The 19682-nt window shown below is 41.7% G+C and overlaps 1 protein-coding gene across 3 annotated transcripts in view; it reads left to right on the forward strand.

The window, feature by feature from the left end:
* The window catches only part of frem3 (Fras1 related extracellular matrix 3), a 32710-nt gene extending 13110 nt beyond the window's left edge, over positions 1-19600 (forward strand). Inside the window, exons 3-24 of one of the 3 annotated variants that reach the window (XM_042436625.1) lie at positions 3783-3929; positions 4947-5177; positions 5261-5386; positions 5761-6012; positions 11222-11371; positions 11469-11678; positions 11839-12036; positions 12134-12298; positions 12687-12869; positions 12988-13118; positions 13885-14043; positions 14199-14502; positions 14609-14740; positions 14843-15174; positions 15817-16015; positions 16109-16216; positions 16548-16675; positions 16773-16907; positions 17201-17327; positions 17431-17618; positions 17713-17859; positions 17943-19600. In XM_042436625.1, coding sequence (XP_042292559.1) covers positions 3783-3929; positions 4947-5177; positions 5261-5386; positions 5761-6012; positions 11222-11371; positions 11469-11678; positions 11839-12036; positions 12134-12298; positions 12687-12869; positions 12988-13118; positions 13885-14043; positions 14199-14502; positions 14609-14740; positions 14843-15174; positions 15817-16015; positions 16109-16216; positions 16548-16675; positions 16773-16907; positions 17201-17327; positions 17431-17618; positions 17713-17859; positions 17943-18518 — 4328 coding nt within the window. In that variant the 3' untranslated portion in view covers positions 18519-19600. Of the gene's footprint in view, positions 1-3782; positions 3930-4946; positions 5178-5260; positions 5387-5760; positions 6013-11221; positions 11372-11468; positions 11679-11838; positions 12037-12133; positions 12299-12686; positions 12870-12987; positions 13119-13884; positions 14044-14198; positions 14503-14608; positions 14741-14842; positions 15175-15816; positions 16016-16108; positions 16225-16507; positions 16676-16772; positions 16908-17200; positions 17328-17430; positions 17619-17712; positions 17860-17942 lie in introns of all 3 variants that reach the window. The other 2 variants (XM_042436605.1, XM_042436615.1) reach the window with 2 other exon arrangements.
* The last annotated feature ends 82 nt before the right edge of the window (positions 19601-19682 follow it).

Below are 19682 nucleotides of genomic sequence, written 5' to 3' on the forward strand. Positions count from 1 at the left end.
TGTGTCATAAAAATTGCAATAAATTAGACCATCAATCATGTCAGAGCACCTGTTTTGCCTTCTATTTTTGCAACTATTTTTCTCACCGATCTTTACTGTAGTTCATTATTATTTATTTTAAGTAAAGTTAAACTATTCTGATCTCTTTCTAAAGTGTTCTGTCTGTTTGCTCTAGTTGCTGAAAACCCTACTGGGAAGTCTGGCATCTTGATAATTTCTTGATTTGCGTAGACTCATGCCAGCTTCAGCCTCAGTGTCTGACAGCATGTACAAAAAAAAGTCGGAGAAAGGGAGATTCCCTTCTCCTACGCTGGTGTGAACAATGTGGAGGCAAGCAGGGAGGCAAGCCATGGTGGCAGATCTGGCCCACCCAGACTGTGGCCTGCTGTCCCTCTCAGTTGTTCATCCCCTGAGCGAACAAAGCCGACACAGGGAGGAAGGGGAGCATGGAGGGGGAGGAGGTTTGAGGAGTACAGCTGTCACTCTCCTCCGCATAATCTGGGAGTCTGGCGGGAAGGAAGGTTTCGTGGGACAGAGAGAGAAAGATCTGCTTTGATGCTCCTGAGCAATGCCAGAAAACTGTACTGCTTGTTTTCTATGTGAGCTTTAGTGATTCTGTGACTTGTGCATGGGTGAGATGCATGGGAATGGCTGAGGAAAAAGAGCTGGGAAAATGACATATGTGAGACAAAGATTTGAAAGACAATGACAGGACAAAAGTACCTCCACCCCCCCTCACTGCTTGTACAGCAAAAGAAAAGCACCTGTTGACCACACAGCGTCATTAAGGAGACAGAAAAAGAAAGATGTCACTCAGATAAACACATTAATTCAACCCTGGTTAGATTATTTTCCTTTTAATGGAGAAAAAAAAAGATTTCATGTTTGATCGCAGCACTGTCAATGACCAAATACAGATTTAATTGCAAATAAATTACACCCAAACTTAGAAGCACTCAAATGTTGCCTTATGATGGCCATGATGGTAAGACATGCAGTCCCCTTACGTCATTCCACACATGTCATGTTACACCTATGTAACATGTACGTATCAAGTAGCTCTGTGACAGACATGGAAAGGCGACACATTTCATCAGCTCTTTTTTCCAATCAGTCACTGTTCAGCTTTTCTGTTGTGGCCATTGCTCAAGTCAGGAGCTGAACTTTTAACTACTGAGGGGTAGAAGATATGAGTCTAGTCTGACATCTTATCATTCTCCACACTTAAAATGTTGCAACATTTTGCATGCATACCACATAACTGCAAAGTTCGCAGTTCAATTTCAGCTGCAGACCTTTGTTGCGTGTCATACCTCTCTCTCTACCACTGTTTCCTGTCTCTTTGCACCTTCAACTAATGTATAAAGGCAAAAAAAATTGGATTTCTCCTTGTAGAGATGCAGTAACCTAAAGCTGCCTGATTGCTTGATGCCAAAACAGAGGCAACTTTTTGTCTTGGCCGTGTTCATTTGATAATCCTTGATGATAGCCACTGGCTAAGCTTCTCCTCGTATCAGCTCCAAATAGGGCCGGCTGCCAGGACACACTCTCTCTAGCACAGAAAACAATCTGATGATTGAAGTTGGTCAAAGACTTTCTGTTTTATTAACTTACATCAGGCTAGAACAAGGAGTTTTCCAGTGGATATGAGGATTTGATCCCCTCTTAGGTTCCTCATATTATCCATTCATGACTCATGAAGCAGTGCAGACTGAGCAAAAGTCATAAGTTTTTGCATTTAGAAAAATACAGTTACTGCACAGCTTCTGCACAGAATACAACAAATACATACTTTATGTTTTCTAAATGCATGTTCTCTATCAACCTTTGGAGAATTTGGGGCGAGCAAAAACAGACATGATACATGTTTCCTGTATTTTTAGCCATGACTGTTGGAAACCTGAGCATGGAGCATGGTTGAGGGTAGCTGTGCCCACTTTGCTCTGCTGCTCCATGTCTCCCATCATTAACCAGGGTGGGCTTCATGCATGTGTCTGTCTTTGTGTGGTAGATGTTAGAAGGGATAGGTGGTAATTAAGAACTATCCCGTTACCCCATTAGGAACTACCCATCCCATCACCACATTTTCCAGGTAATTAGTGCCATGAGATATAATGCAGCACTGTCATTGTCCAATTGTTGCTATCAGGCCCATCTGAACACACTTCTTCAGCCTTTTAGCGAGGGTGGTTTGTCCCTGTTGTGACTCAGCCTGGTTTGGCTTAGGTGTTGACATGTGTGTTTGAGGAAGTGGCCCCCTTCCCATCCTGAATACCCACACTCAACCCCCCAGTGTTTTCATTCTCCCTGGTCACATAGCATAAAGACCACAGCCTCTTTCTTCCTCACTGAGGCAAAACTGAGCTCAATGCTGGTTTATTGTGTGGACAAGCAGAAGCTCCTTGCATTGTTCTCTGTGCACAGTTTGCTTTTTTTTCACGCTCCATTGCAGGTACAGTCCAGTTCAGAGAGTATAAATACCAATACATTTATACTTTCTCAGACAAGTATCATCCCAAATATTAAATAATGCCTGTCATATCAAACTGCGAAGTGTTTCTTCATATAACTGACCGAATAAAGTTCCCTTACTCCTCTAAGCAGAGTTCTTAAGCAGAGTTAGGTCAACAGGGCCGCTGTCAGCATGACCAGCAGTGCAGGACTAAAGAGAGACAACCCTCTCTAACCTCCCTGATCCAAAGAATCCACTGACCATGACCCATTTCACATCAAACGTTGCAGGTCACCAGGCTCGTCTCACTAATGGATGAGACATTAGGGCGCTGTTGTAAAAAAAACATTCAGATTATGCAGCAGAACCCATAACCTTAAATATCTGTGAAGCAGCCAGTATCAAGTCAGTGACCATAAGAGAGTTGACAGCTTTTGTTTGAGGGATTACATGAGTCATGAGATAGTATGGATTAAGGACAGGATTGGGCATATAGTTTGTGGATCAATGGTTTTCAGATTATTCCTCTCAAGCGTTTTGTTCAGATGTGTGTTTTATGAGCACTGCCTCTCTCACGGATGAAAAAGAGGTTGTTATATCAAGGTCATAAAGTGTTGCAGGCTCAAAGCAAATGATTAATTGATAATATGTACTGAATATCCTGCAGATTTTGTCACAGGATGTGGTAGGATATAGAATTAAGTTTGAGAACAGGGTATTTACTTGACAAAACCACAAGTCTGTCTTTGCAGTCACCCTTTGAGGTGACTAATGGAACAAAAAGAAGCCTCGCTGCTCTCTCTGCCCCGCTCACACTTACACTTTACCTTGTTTGAGAGGGAGAGCGACAGAGTGTGGGCATGATAGGGTGAGACAGCTTCACAAGAGGCCAGCTCATTAAAGAAAAAAAACTATGACAGAATTTTTCCATAAGCAGACCATGCATATCTATATTTGTATGTGCCCGACTAAGGTTTGAGAATCTGAACTCGGACTAAAAAGATAATGAAAAGCACAATTTAAGACAAAGTTGTTAGGAGAGATGGAAAGCAAATGAGAATCAGGGAAAATAAAAAGTAAGGAAACTCCTCTTGAGGCCCAGTGAAGTGAAGTTTAAGGGAAGCTCTCGTATTAAGTTATCACGTTACCCTTACAAAATGAAAATGCCCCTTCAATTTCTTTTATCCTTAAGCCAAGAGAGGATTGCAGTTAATGCCTCAGTAGCTCCTAACATGAGCAAAATAGATTGTTTCCTTATGGTAGTGTACAGCGGAGGCATCTTTTCAATAAAGTGTTGGTGAATTAAGCTTTTTTTGTTTTCTTCCTTTAGGCGGAAACAAACTAAAGCCTCAGCCATTTAGGCTCAACTGGGCCTGGATCTCTCTGGAGAGGGAATATTACTTAGTGGACGAAGACGCCAAATTCCTTGAGGTGACACTCAAGCGCAGAGGATACCTGGGGGAAACCTCCTTCATCAGTAAGTGTTGACAGTCATTTGTTAAGCTCATGATATGTACATGTGTTTCATTTTGAAATTAATGCATTAACTGTATGTTTTTTTAACTTAATGACTAATAAATCCATTTACAGATTTATACATGACATTATATATTTATGGATTAAGTTTAGGGTATTTGGTTTAAGTCATATAGTTGTTGGACAAAGATCCATTTTTTGACATCATTTTTTGTTTCTTTTTTTGCCCTTTTTTCCCATTTGAGGGAGGATCAGAATATTTCCATAGCATTTATGTTACCTGTCACAAAAAAAAGATATGATATGATAGATAAGGACACTAGACAACATGCCCTTATTACACTGACATTTTAACAAAGAATTATTACCACGTTAACTGCTCCCTAAGACTGTATTCTCTTATTGCAAAGCCATTTCAAAGGCCAGACCAGCTATAAAACCTAAACATAACCCTCTCATTTATGATCTATGCAGATTGCTTTCAGGCTGTTTGAGGCTTTAAGGATTTCCTCAGTGCACCCCTGTAATTAAAATGAAGAAAACACCACATGAACATGAACATGAACCTAGTATTGTCCTAAATGGCACAAATCTTTTGTTTTCTTGTTTGAACGGCACTCCATTTCCTGTCTTGTCTGTGAAAGAGGTCTGATTGAGAGTATATATAACCTTTTGTAGTATAGGTCAAAAGGAAATGTCAACATGCTGGTCTGTTTAGCTGCATCAGACACAGCTACAGATTTATAACAACATATGGTGCCATGTGTGCTTCTGTCTTTGAAGATGCATGAGAGACATAGAGGAACAAACACGGCTTTAAATAACATCACAGATGCAGATTTTAACCTTGTATAAACCCAAGCAATCTGTTTGGAAATATTTTTTGACATCAGACAGAAGCCATCCACCATACCTGTATGTAAATCCTGACGTGCATTGTTTGAATACTTGGATACTGAAGCTCTGGAGAGGCACAGGTGTAAAAAAAAAAGTACTCTCAAAAATCCCTTTCTTTTAGGTATTGCCACCAAGGATGGCACAGCTGAGAAAGACAAAGACTTCCGAGGTAAAGCCCAAAAGCAGGTCCAGTTCAACCCCGGCCAGACCACAGCTACCTGGAGGGTGAAGATCTTCACAGACCAGGAGTTTGAGACTTCAGAGACGTTTGAGATACAGCTGTCAGACCCAGTCATGGCTGTGCTGGAGTTTCCCGACACTGCAATAGTGGAGATAGTGGACCCCGGAGATGGTAATATCTGATATATCTGATATTTGAATATTGATTTTTTGTTATGCATGATACTCATCGTCTTTGTTTCTCTTCCACAATAGAGTCGACCGTGTTCATTCCTCAAGCAGAATTCAAAATTGAGGAGGATGTCGGGGAGCTGTTGGTGCCAGTCCGCCGCTCAGGAGATGCCAGCCAGGAACTCATGGTTGTCTGTTACACTCAGCAAGGTGATACAACCCTGTAATTAATTTCAGGGTTAAATATGAAGTTTTATGGCAATTAAAAGGTAATAAGTAGGATGAATGTAGGAACTTTTTTTCCTGGACTTCCATATTTTAGTCATCTTAAAACACTGAAACTGTCAGAGGTGTTTTTACAATGTACTGTATAAGTATACTTTATTATTTCAACATAACATTAGTTATTGCCTTTATTTTATTTGGATTATTTTAAAATATTCTATTATTATAACATTATGATTGTGTATCTATAATTGTTTACATTTCATTTGCTGAATCCTATTGCTTCATGCTGCTAGCACCCCAACAAGGATCAGTGAAGTTTTCACTCAAGTCCCTTCTCTAATCCCATAATTCCTCAGCCACGGCCACCGGCACCATACCCAGCACCGTCCTGTCCTACTCTGATTACATCACCCGACCTGAGGACCACACCAGCGTGCTGCGCTTTGACAAGGATGAGCGTGAGAAACTCTGTCGCATCATCATCATCGATGACTCCCTGTACGAGGAGGAAGAGAGCTTCAATGTCAGTCTCAGCATGCCCATGGGAGGCCAACTGGGCGCCAACTTCCCAACTGCCAAGGTCACCATCTTGGCAGACAGTGATGATGGTGAGTGAAGCAGTTCGTAACCAGTGAAACTGAGTTATCAACAATATTAATGGAGTTCAATCACAGGGTTTGGTCACTTTTCTCACCGCAGCAGACACAGATGTAGTAGGCTATAAAGGTGCCAATCAGTCCAGGCAAGTGATCAATGAAGTAATTTCTAATTGGATTACATCATTAATTAATCATTAATTCACCCAATGTCAAAGAAGAACATTGATATTTACAATTTTACTGGCTGACTTCTGTGACGCTGATTATTAATGTTGTCACGTAGGTTTGAAGTATGATTCTGATCTATAGATTATTAATTGACAGAAAATTAATCAGCAACTAATTTGATAATCAAGCAATCATTTTAGTCATTTTTTAAGCAAAAATGCTGAAAATTTGCTGGTTGCAGCCTCTTGCATGTGAAGATTGATTAAACTTTCTGATGCACAAAAACCAACAAAAGCAGACAGAGAAATATCACAAAAATTTCCTGCACATAGCCCAAAACGCATTTTCTCTCTTATTTTCATGTTAGATTTCAGCCTTTTTTTTTGTTTACTGTTCTGTTTGTTTTTGTTGATTTACCCATCGGCCGCTTTTTTAAAAAACACAAAAAATACAGTGTTTCACTTTTTTTGCAAGTAAGTAGCTCCATTTTCTTCATGCTCTTTGTCTCTGGAGCCACTTTAAAAGCTATTTTCCCCACCTGACTTGGATTCATAGGTTACTTATGGAGACATGACTTTTTAGGAAGAACAGCATCATGTGCCGTAGTTACAGTGCTAATGAAGCTCATAGTGGTAGGTGATCCTGTTGCTCAGTTCCCCTTTGATCCTTTACATTTCCATTTTGGTATCTGCACATTATTAATCCACCAAAGGTGCTCAGACAGTATCATAACCACAGTCGCCAGAACAAAAGCCCTGGATTCTCCACTTGCGTTAACGGCTTTATTCTATTTTGCAAGTCCATTACCTTTCCCATGCATGAGCCTAACTGCTCTGTTTACACCCTTCATTTATCATCCACACTCTGTCTGTCTATGTCTGTGTTAGAAACAAGATAACAATAGACAGGTGTTAAGAGGGAGAATGGCAGCCTCAGTGGATGTCATGTTACACTACTGTAGCCTGTCTGACACATAAAAGGACTTTAAACTTCGCTCTGCTCCTCAGGCGAACTCATTGGCATTCAAAGAAGCTCAGGGGAAACAGAGGGCATCCCTTTGTCTGCAGGGACCAAAAGGCAGGTGGTGGAGATAGAGGGACTATTGTGCAGGGAATCCAAATTACTGGCATGTTTTTACTCCTTCCCCCTGTTTGATGGTATTCAGTGTTATGTTTCCATTTTCAGTTAAAGACTTACTGCATTTCTGTTTTTAATTTGAGAAGGCATGCAGTGTTTAAAAACTATAAATCACAAAGTGGTCACTGCTTTGATTTGATCCGTCAAATAATGTCTTAACAAACTTGACAAATAGTTGCTATCAAACTCTTTCTTCTCTGCGACCAGTAACACCAGACCAATTTTCCTCCTGCTTCCTCATATTTCTCCTGTATCTCTGCAACCATTCACCAAGGCTAATTTCCTGCACTTGCTTGTTGTAGTGACACAGTGTAAGCATCCCTCCCGTGCAATTTGGAACAGGAATACAATTGAACTTTATGTATAAATAATCAGCGTGCATTCCCAGACATGCGGAGAGACAAGAGAAGACTCCTCAGTGTAAACCTCTTTTGTGGTTGCACTTCTTGGTGGGTCCTGAAGTAACACCCCACCATAAATCTGGTTCAGAGTGTCTATGTGTATGTGTTTGTATATGTGTGTGTGTGTGTGTGTGTGTGTGTGTGTGTGTGTGTGTAAAACCATCTGCCTGCCTGAGTAAACTTGTGGTTTGGACTCTTGCCAGCATCAAGCCTCTATTGTTACTGTACTTGTCTGGCTCTTCCACCCACTGATCTTTAAGGTTGCCATGTTGGCACTCATTTCCCCATGCAACCCCCCCTTCTCACTCCCCCTCGTACTAAATAGCTGGCTCTGAAGCTGAAAGGCATTGAAAGTGTGCCAGAAATCTTTCCCTCAGCATCAGTTGACTGTTGCAGCATCAGTTAACTTCTAGATCAGATTACCAGATTTCTCATCTCATTTCTGCTCAAGCACAAATAATTGCGAGCAACGTTATCTTGAAAGATAATGTGTTTCAGCCCGTGGTCTTCTACACATTCAGGCAAGACGTTCCAAGATCATTTAAATAGACAAAATTATATATTTATGCTGTATGTAGACAGCTGTGTAAATGGCATTGTATATGTGAATAGTTAATTGTATTTTTGAGTTTTAAAGCAAGTGTATCTAAATTTTTACAGACACTTACACCACAAGTAGAGAAGAGTCATAAAGTCAGCAGTGTCCCAGTAATGTCAGTTACACCACAATATTTATGTAAACTTTGCTACAGTTAGCTAAAATTAGCCATAAGACGTATGGTCAAATCAGATCAATGTAAGGCTGTAGCAGTGATATCCCTGTGTGTACTAAATTGAGCAAGGGTCCTTTTTATTGCTTATGAATTAAACTTTTCATTTTTCTTGCAAAAAGAAGAATATGGTCTTCTGTCAAGTTACAGTCTTTATCAATAAAGTTGTTTTCAAAACTACAACAGGTGATTGCGTTTTCACCTTCAGGATTGTCTCCCTTGCAGTAGGTGAAGTTGTCCCAGATTTTAAGCATCAGTCATTTAAATTGCAAATTCCTCTCTTTACTGATTTTCTCTTTTTTTGGCTCAGCTAAGACTTCACCATCTTAGTTTAGCGTGTTTGCATGCTAACATTAGCTAATTAGCACTTAACACAAAATGGGAATGTCATTAGTATTTAGTCCAAAGTATTTGACAAATTGTTTTATCTGTTGATGGCACAGATGAAACATTATGAGATCACCAAAATTATTACAATCATCTTATGGGGAACATGAATGCATAGGCGCCTGAGCAATGTAGCAAGTGGTGCTAGGCATCCCCAGCAAAGTTATGGTTTTGCTACGCCACTTTTTGTCTTTTTAAAAATAAACGTATCACCATACAGTCCCCGCAATCAGGTAATCATATCTTAGTAGCCTGTATCAATGATCATTTTTCTATTTTCAGCAACTGACAAAAACAAGTAATCAAAAAATCTGATGTTTTCGGACCACCCTTTGAGTTAGTTCAGTCCAACCCATCATGAGAAAGAGACAGACAGACAGAGGGGAACTTTTCCTCACTGCGCCAAAGTGTCTGAATTAATAAATAGTCAAATGTTCAGCGGTGGGAAATAACTTGTATAGACTTCTGCAAAATACTCTGCTTTAGTTTCAGTTTTAGTTCAACTTTGGATGGAAATTATTTTTAAATATGATGACACATCACTCCATGCTCTGCGCTGTGCTGTCATTATTATGAATATTCTCTCATTTGCTCATACACTGTAAATGAGAGCTGCAAGTTTACTCTAAGGGGAAATAAGGTCTAGTCCTCAACTAAAATGGCCCTTTTAAGTCTTAAGGAGCAAAAATCACCTTCTGAGTTGTGCAATAAAATAGTCCGTGATATGAGATAATGTAGGTTAAAATAATCTGCTTTTGAAGTTATGATTATTCACTCCTGTGTAACATTACAACTACATCAGCTAATGGTGCTAACAGCTACCACTAGAACCTGTGTGTGGGATTGGAATTGGATAGTTGTTGTGAGTTCATATTATTTGTGCTTTGTTGCAGTTGTTAGACTTTGAAGATGGCCTTGTGAATATTGAGAATAGCAAACCTCAGGTTTAACATTGTTTAGCCAGGTTTAATTATACAAATCATATGGTGATGTGTTGTAAGACTATGTCATTTATATAAATTGTTTGTCCTTTTTTAACCTTGAGGATGGCCTAGTAGCCTGCAACCTACTAACATTTTAGGCTACATAATGTTTTTATGAATATAATTTCAAATATGACACAATCATTCTTCTAGTAATCATTTCCTGTCCTCATCCACCCAATTATAAACTGTTCTTGATGCATTCTTGGTTGTCATAGCACCCTCAATCAAAGATTAGTGCAAGCGGCTGTTTCTTAATTTAATCCAAGAGGTTAGGTAGTGTAGAAATGCAGGAAATTTGTTTTAAATTACAATTTTTTTCTGGGGGAAAACCCCAGAGCCTCCCACTAATTATGTATCTTTCCAAATTTGCACCCCCATTTTTATATATAACCAGGCGCCTATGCATGAATGTATAAATTCTTGGCAATCCATCCCATAGTTATCCAGACATTTCACTCAAAACCACAACCGTCAACCTCATGATGGCGCCAGAGGAAAAGTCAGCCTGTAGAAAATTTCATGGCAATCCATCCAATAGTTGTATATATTTCAGTCTGGACCAAAGTGGTGGACCTACCAAACAGTCAACATCGCCATCTATAGAGCCTTTTAGCTGAGGGCCTGAATCTGCAGCTCTATCAGTTGATCTCTAAGAGCACTGGCTGGACAGAGTGTGATGAAAATACGCTTTATACAGAAGTGAAGAGAGATGAATTGAAAATGTGTTCCAGGGGTCTGAATTCTTGCCCTCTGTGTTTGCAAAGTGCAGGGTTGCCTCTCTGTCTCTGCCTCCCCCCTCCCCACACCATTTATCAGCTGCTCTATCATCAGAAACTGGGAACATCCCTTCACTCATGCATCATTCTGTGTGCACATACAAGCACATGCCTTATTCTTCAGGTGTATTCTCAACCCTTTGGCACTGAGTTCAGACATAGCTGTCTGGCTTTAGATGAGTGGGGGAGGAAGGTTGAAGGAGGACAGGATAAGGGGATGACAGCTCTCTTCCTGTGCTGAGTCAAAAATGGGGGAGTTTACAAAGCTATTTGTACCTGAACCTGATCACAAAGCAGCAAGATATGTAGTCTAACTATACTCTAAATTAACCAAAAACATCCAAATGTCCATACTTGATTACAGTAAAAGCTTTTGCTGTTCTATCCTTGGAGAGGAGACTCTTGTTCTGACAAGATAAAAATACAATACCCCGATTATGACAAATCTAATAAATGTATTTCATACATTGCTTTGCCAATTACTTTGGCATTAATTTTCTATTAAGAGAGTACTGGGCTCAGGGAATTTTTAAACTGTACCATGTCTTAATAATTTACTTATTGTAATTTCCTATCATCCTAAAATCCCACAGAGCCCTCGCTGTATTTTGGGGAACCTGAGTATGTCGTGGATGAGAGTTCAGGCTACGTTGAAGTGAAGGTCTGGAGGACAGGGACTGACCTGTCCAAGACGGCTACTGTCACCGTTCGCTCCAGGAAGAGTGATCCCGTCTCCGCAGAAGGCAAGACTAGCAGTTTGACAAAAACATCAGCAATCAGTCATGATATTGTATTACAGATAGTGCCACCTACTAACTTAACTTCCTCTCTATCTGCCAGCTGGACTCGACTATGTTGGCATTAGTCGCAACCTGGACTTTGCCCCTGGAGTGACGATGCAGACATTTAGGGTGACCATCCTGGATGACCTGGGTCAGCCAGAGCTGGAGGGGCCTGAGACCTTTGACCTTGTGCTACGGATGCCCATGAATGCTGTGCTGGGGGAGCCCAGCAAGACCACCATCACCATCAATGATACCATCACTGACTGTAAGTATTTATTTATTCCCATGATTACAACAATTTTACAGTGTATTCTTGATACGAGCTGACTCTAAAAAACATTATAGAAAAAGTGCAGATTGTACTCAGTAGCTTCACACAAATGCAGTGAGACTCTCTTATAACAAGATGATTACTGTCTTTACAGTGCCGAAGGTTCAGTTTAAGGATGCCAACTACAAGGTGGATGAGTCTGATGGGGAGGTAACAGCCATAGTTTACCGCAGTGGAGACATTAGCCTTAGGTCCACAGTGCGCTGTTACACCCGCCAGGGCTCTGCTCAGGTGATGATGGACTACAGTGAAAGGCCCAATACTGATGCATCAATCATCACTTTCCTACCAGGTGAGACAACCACTCCTCCTTCTTGCCCACTAACATTTGTTAAATGTCCACTAAACCCTGCAGCACTTATCTCTGAATGTTAACCATTCTTCTCCAGGTGAGACTGAGAAACCCTGTGTTGTAAGTCTGATGGATGACTCCATTCATGAAGAGGACGAGGAGTTCCGCCTGGTCCTGGGAACCCCAAAGAGCAAGTCTCCATATGGAGCTTCTCTCGGGGAGCAGAAGGAAGCACTGGTCACCGTCTCAGATGACAAAGACAGTACGTGCTTTATTATATATTATTAGAAATGTTTTTAAATAACCTTAAAGATGGCAGCGTGCCCTTGAGCAAAGCATTTCACCCATAACTGACTCCGCGGAACTAATAAGTTGGGAGCATGTTTGTACCCGGCACGATAAAAATATGAACTACTATACTACTACTACTACTACTATATATTTTACCTTGTCTGATAGCAAGAAATCTCTGAAGTGAAAAATCTTTTGCTTTGTTATCTTATTTCCTGTTCCTATAAACCATGTTCTGTTTGGATTTCTGTTGAATTTCAGATAAATTATGATTGAGAATAAGATTTATTGATACTGATTTATATAATGTTCATGGCTCTTTTGCTCAGTGTCTTACTCCACTTTGCTTCCTCCTTTAGAGCCCATCATCCGTTTCTCTGAGATCAAGTACAGTGTGCGTGAACCCCAGGTGAAAGGAGATGTGGCAATAGTGAAGATTCCCATCTTGCGTCTTGGAGACACCTCAAAGGTCTCAGTGGTGCGAGTGCACACCAAGGACGGTTCTGCAACCTCAGGAGAAGACTACAACCCGCTGTCAGAGGGTGAGAACCTGGCTTAATGGCTGCTAAGTGGCACTTGCACAGCACCTCTTGACATGAAAGTATGTTGGAGATGTTCATGTTTGTGATTATTGCTCACTTCACTGTCTATGTGACTTAGATGTGGAGTTCAAGGAAGGTGAAAAGGAACATTTTGTGGAGATCGAGATCCTGTATGACGGTCAGAGAGAGATGAGGGAGGCCTTCACTGTGCACATGAAGCCTGATGAGAACATGGTGGCTGAAATACAGGTGAGATAAAGGCCACACACAAACAAATATAAACCAGTAGCAAGTCGTATATGTGTACACGTACAGTGCTGCATATCTACACACGTGAGTATGCACCCAGTCATGTCAGCCTGTGTTAAAATAGCCAGGCGGCAGCTGGCATTGCTGTCAGCGCGCCTGAACCACAGTGTCTTATAAAAAGCTTTTCCCTATGGAATGAGATGCTGAGGGGAATGTCCCAGCAGAGCCAAACAGTAGATGCACCTAAAAACAGAACTGCGACATTATACCCATGTACTCTACATCAGGCATGTACCCCTCACATGACAGAAATAGGTTACCTCTGACTAAATTGTTTTGTGCTTTTATCGCTGATGAAAGAAAGACTAATTGAACTACAAAGCATTCTGAGAGCACATTCCTCTATCAAGGCTAAACAATCCCCTGAATTAATTATTCTAATAGCAGAAAATGCATCTGGATCGGCATCAAAAAAGGTATGGTGATAGATAAACAGGTTAATGTTTTGGAGAATACTTAAATTTAGTCTGGGAATGTTAGGGCTTTGTACAGGAATGTGCAAAATTTCAAGTTGGTCAAACTCATGACCACTCAATGTAAATGCTGTAACTGCACGTGTTTAAGTGTTAGGACAGTCGCAGCCTAGAACAATTCAGCAAATCCAAAATTTCTAACTTCTTCCTTTGCCCATACCTGCATAGACAAAAGTGTTGGTCAGTTTTTAAAGTTGACAACAAGCTAATGATGCCCTCCCTCTTCTTGCTAGATGAACAAGGCCATTGTCTACATTGAGGAGATGGACAGTGTGGCAGACGTTACCTTCCCTGCTGTGCCCAATGTCGTTTCCCTGCTCATGTATGATGACATGGCTAAAACCAAAGACAAGCCCCAACCATCCAATGGATACCCTGTTGTGTGTGTGACAGTAAGTGGGATGCTGCCTTTTCCACACTTTGCTCAAATGTACTGTGGGGCTTGGTTCTGTTTCAGTGCTTAGAAATTATTGGCATTATTGAAAAACAATTTAAAGTGGATACACACAGTATATTCAGTCACCATCTGCCTTGCCCTCTTTTGCAGGCCTGCAACCCTAAGTACCATGACTTTGACAAAACTGGTTCCATCTGCTCTGCGGAGAACATCAATGACACTCTTACCCAGTACCGCTGGTTGGTTAGCGCTCCTACCGGGTCAGATGGAGTGACCAGTCCCATGAGGGAGGTAGACACTAACACTTTCTTCACCAACACCAAGTCCATCACCTTGGATTCAATCTACTTTCAAGCTGGCTCCAGGGTTCAGTGTGCAGCTAGGGCCTTCAATGCCAATGGAGATGCAGGTCTGGAGCTGTTGAGCCCCATTGCTGTGATCAGCAAGGAGGAAGGTGAGTGGAGGATAGATAGGGCTGAAGATGACAGCAGCTTAGCTCAATATAGAGTAAATATGTCTAACTGGTAATCCTTATTGACTTTCTTATTGAATTGTTGCAGGTATGTGTCAGCCTCGTATCGCAGGTACTGTTGGAGCTGAACCTTTCTCTGCTAAGATCCGCTACACAGGCCCAGATGACCCTGACTTCCCCAACCTCATCAAACTGACTGTCAACATGCCTCACATGGATGGTGAGCAGTAAAAATATTTGCAATCTTTGATATATGGTCATTATTGTTTAGTAATATAGACACAGATCCACAAAAAACTTGTCTTTTTGTTTCACTCTACAGGCATGTTGCCAGTGATCTCCACAAGACCTCTGTCCAACTTTGAGCTTACCCTGAGCCCCGACGGCACGCGTGTGGGCAACCACCGCTGTTCCAACCTGCTGGACTTCAATGAGATCCAAACTGGCCATGGCTTCATCACCGATGCCACAAAGAACCCTGAGATCATTGGCGAGACTTCACCCTACCAATACAGCGCTATCATGCGCTCATCCAACTCACTGCGCTTCTACAGGAACCTCAACTTGGAGGCCTGCCTATGGGAGTTCACCACCTATTACGACATGTCAGAGCTCCTGAATGACTGTGGAGGCTCCATAGGCACTGACGGACAGGTGGGACATCCATAAAAGCAAAAACTGTGGAAATCTGGTCAAGCCAAATTGACACAAAATCAGTTAATGTCAATGTAATTGCTGCAATCAGTGGCTTCACATGAAAATACCTTTGACATGGAAATGTGTGCCATTGACCAATAGCAAACTGTTTTGACAGCGCTAACCTCTGACAGAATGGAAAGTCAGAGAATCCAAAATGGAGGAAGCTATCGTAACTTATTTACCGTGTTGCACCATCCACTTTTATTTAACCCTCTTCTGCTGGGAGTATAAACTGCCTCACAAAAGAGGAATGGTAGAGGTATGGACAGTTATGAAACAGGACTCGATGGTACCATGGCACAAATACCTCTTTTGAATAAACTGTTAGATGATGATGATGTAAAATCCTGAAACAAAATGGAAGGGGGAGGTAAACAGCCCAGCACAGAAAAAAAAGAAAGAAGCTTGCTCCTGGCTGTCTAGCCCGACAGCTACAGTAGTTAATCAACTGGCTAACCCTGTGACTATTTACTGTTACCGAGCTCCTAGAACCACACATTTTTGCAAAGACATGCTGATGAATTTTGCTGTTCCACCTTATGGTGTGACCAAGCCTTTACCCTCATACTGACATTATCTGTTTTCCCACTTATTTAGGTGCTGAATCTGGTCCAGTCCTATGTCACTCTGCGTGTTCCTCTGTTTGTGTCCTACGTCTTCCACTCTCCTGTGGCTGTGGGAGGCTGGCAGCACTTTGACCTGCAGTCAGAGCTCAAACTCACCTTTGTGTATGATACAGCTATTCTGTGGCAGGACGGCATCGGCAGCCCACCTGAGTCTGAGCTACAAGGTACATTTTCAGACCAATACTGCTCCCTGCTGGTGCACACAGGGGGGTAAAATGCACTGTTTTGTATTTGTTAAATACTTTAAAACTTCTCTGTTTTAATAGGAGCCATGTACCCCACCAGTATGCGTATAAACGAGGAGGGTCGTCTGGTGGTCAACTTCAAGACTGAGGCTCGCTTCAGGGGACAGTTTGTTATGTCTCATCCAGGTATGGGAGTGGCATACATGCACACACACCGTAAACCCATCTAGTGTGGTCATTCTATACAAGTGGTCTCCTATTGGATTACCCTGTGGCCCACATCCTCCCCTCATCTATTTCTGGAGTTCCACATTAGGGGTCCTTCCTGTGTGAAAGTGCCAGAGGTCATTTCAGCAAATGTCAAAATGACCCCGCCACGTTCACAGTTAGGAAGCAAGTGTCGCAAACAATATAAAAGGTCACTCCATAAATAAGAAGGTTGACACCGTTACTAGTTTTAGTTTTGACAAAATGCAGCTTAAGAGATTTATGACTGTGTACATGTACATGTTTTCAGGGACTAGTGTGTCATCCATGGTGATGTGTGCTGACCACCCCGGGCTGACGTTCACTCTCGCCCTGGTCAGGACTGAGCCTACATACAACCAGCCCATGCAGCAATGGAGTTTTGTCTCAGACTTTGCTGTGAGTCATGCCATCAGATCGGTCTTGCTGCTACAGTAAAATATTCACAAACTTCATAAACAGCAATATTGTTTCTATGTGTCTGTGTGACCTCTAGGTGCGTGACTACTCCGGGACCTACACAGTGAAGTTGACCCCCTGCATTGCATCCCCAAACGCAGAGTTCAGCATCCCTCCTGTCTGCCACCCAAGAGAACCTCTCACTTTTGACATTGACATTCGCTTCCAGCAGGTTAGCCACAATCTCCTGACAAAAATCTCCTGGTAATATTTAGTTCTGGGTTCATGTGGTAGTCATACAAAGTAAGATCACCCATACAGAGTACACTGCAAAAAGATCATCATAACAACCGTTTAGACTATGAAATCAAGTCAGGAAACATTTTAAACAGCCTAATATCATAAAACAAGCCAGAATTAGAATTGATCTGATTTGGAAGAAAGTTACATTATCTCACACAACAGCATCATCCATCCTCATCCATCATCTGTTCTGTGTATGGTGACTCTTGTTCTGTCCTCCAGGTGAGTGACCCAGTGGCAGCTGAGTTTAGTCTCAACACTCAGATGTTCCTGTTGTCCAAGAGGGAGCTGTGGTTATCTGATGGCTCCATGGGCTTTGGAGAAGGGACTGATGCTGCTTTTTCAGATGGTACTACAACACTGCCACCTAATGGATTTTAGTAAACATTACAGCTGAGGACAATGACCCTCAGGGAATCTCATGTCTAAGTTTCATCTATCCTCTGCTTCAGGTTCCATGATCTATGGACGTGTAATGGTGGATCCAGTCCAGAACCTGGGTGACTCCTTCTCCTGCAGCATTGAGAAAGTTTTCCTCTGCACTGGAGCAGATGGCTACGTTCCCAAATATAACCCCACTAATAAGGAATATGGCTGCCTGGCAGATGCTCCCTCTCTGCTTTACAGATTCAAGATTCTGGTACAAAACCAATGAATTCACAAGCTACTACTTTGGGGTTTTATATTGAAGTAAAATTAAGATTAAGAGCTCATCTGTGTGTGTTGTTGTGCAGGACAAGGCCCAACCTGAGACCCAGGCCACAGCATTTGGTGATGTTGATTTTAAGGCCACACTGGCCCAAGATACACCTGGAGCTCTGTCTTTGGTCAGACAGCCCGGATCAGATGGCTTCACACTCTCCTCATCTCCACTCTTCCAGGTATTGATATTTCCTACAATGCATCCATGTAATGAAATCATACATGAACATGGAAGGAAAACATTTGCGTGTTTGCTCTCTAGGTGGCTGCTGGTCGAGAATGGTTCATCCACACTATCTACACTGTCCGCTCCAGAGAAAACGCCAACCGCAACATTGGCAAGCGTAGTTTGGAGTACCTCCATCACAGCCTGTCGTCCGTTGAGCAACCTCAGTCCTCCAACATTGCAACCAACCGCCACCGCCGTGCTGCCCCTGCTTTCTCCGGCCCTTCTCTGTCCCAGGATATTGGTGTTGAAAACAATCGGGGCACCAACATCCAGCACATCGCCCTGGACCGAACAGACCGCATGGTGGTCAGCCAGCGCCAGCCCTGGTCTCCCAGCCGTGACCGCGACCCCCTCCTGGAGCGCCCCCTGCTGGAGAGTTCTGGCAGAGATCCGGCTGACACCTCCACCCTTCCCATGTTAGTGGGCCTTGCGGGTCTGATCCTCCTCATCTGCCTCATCGCCACCATTGTCATTCTGCTGTTGCGGCGCAAAAAGAGAGAAAAGAAGACCCAGTTCCCCCCTTACACCACCTCGTCTTCTTCTGCCTACATCGGCTACAGCCAAGGCCCAGCGAGCATGTGGGGCAGTTCAGACAACTCTGAGGTCTAGATGTCGACCTCCCTCAACCCTAATATCTGTCTCCTATTAAAAAGACTATGATAGTCTCTTCCACCACTGTGCCTTCATTGCCCAACTTGTGTAGCACTGAATACAGCCCAGTACAACCTGTGGACAGCACAATATGTCAGTGCTTAGAGCTTACATGCAGAGAATGCGTGTTTTCTGATCTCTGATGTTGGGTAGTTCTTGCTGTAATGTACTGTAGGGTTTTGCCTTTTTGCAGCCTATTCAGAACCATGGGTGTAAGTAGAGCCCCCTAAAATATTTACCTGCTTCATTGGTTGCAAAGTTGTAAAATATCCCTTTTTATCCAATGTTTGCAAATGCATGAAAAGCCCAATTTAGTGAATGCCATTTGATCACCTCAGGCAACCTTGTTTAAATTTCATGAAAGAAAAGAATTTCTTAGTTTACCAAGTTTTTTATCACTGTAATACACTGTGTTCATTATTTTGTGTTGTGGAGAATAGAGTACAATGGACTGAATGTTAGTTGAAACTGACCTTAATGAATGATAATGTGATTTAATGATTTTTAGTATTGCTATATCACTGTTGTGCTTTAAAAAGCCTACAGTATACCCACCCACTGTTGAGTAACAATATCAATATGGTGTAATTGAAAGGGATTGTAAATGTTGTCATTTTAGTCTTTGAGAATGCAGAAATTCACATTTATTTTAAATACATTTTTTTCAGGTCAATGTGGCTAAAATCAGATACAAAACAATCTGTGTACATATAAATGTAGGACTATGAAAAAAAAGGTATTAATACACCCTGATGAAACTTGAACAATTATGAAATATGTCTTTCTGGTTTGTCGATCAAGTCCTTAAAAAAATATGTGCAGTATCAAAAAAATGATTCTTCTACAGATGACAGTATATTTTCATGTGCCAACTATGGCTTATTAATTTTGTGTCAATTTCAAGAGTTTGGATGTATGTAAACCTCAACTGCCAAATATAAATGTCCAATTTTTTGAATTAGTGTCTTATTTACCATAGTGCAAACACTTTTTTTTTTTTTAAAAAAAGGGAAGTTTATTTGTGATTTTCAAAAAAGACATTTTCTACTTCACATAGGGAAATAAAAGAACAAATGTTGTCTTCAAAATAAAAAGGGTGCATATTGTTTCAAGCAATGGAAT

The sequence above is a fragment of the Thunnus maccoyii genome, chromosome 2 (genome assembly GCF_910596095.1).
Source record: "Thunnus maccoyii chromosome 2, fThuMac1.1, whole genome shotgun sequence".
Classification (NCBI taxonomy): Eukaryota; Metazoa; Chordata; class Actinopteri; order Scombriformes; family Scombridae; genus Thunnus; species Thunnus maccoyii.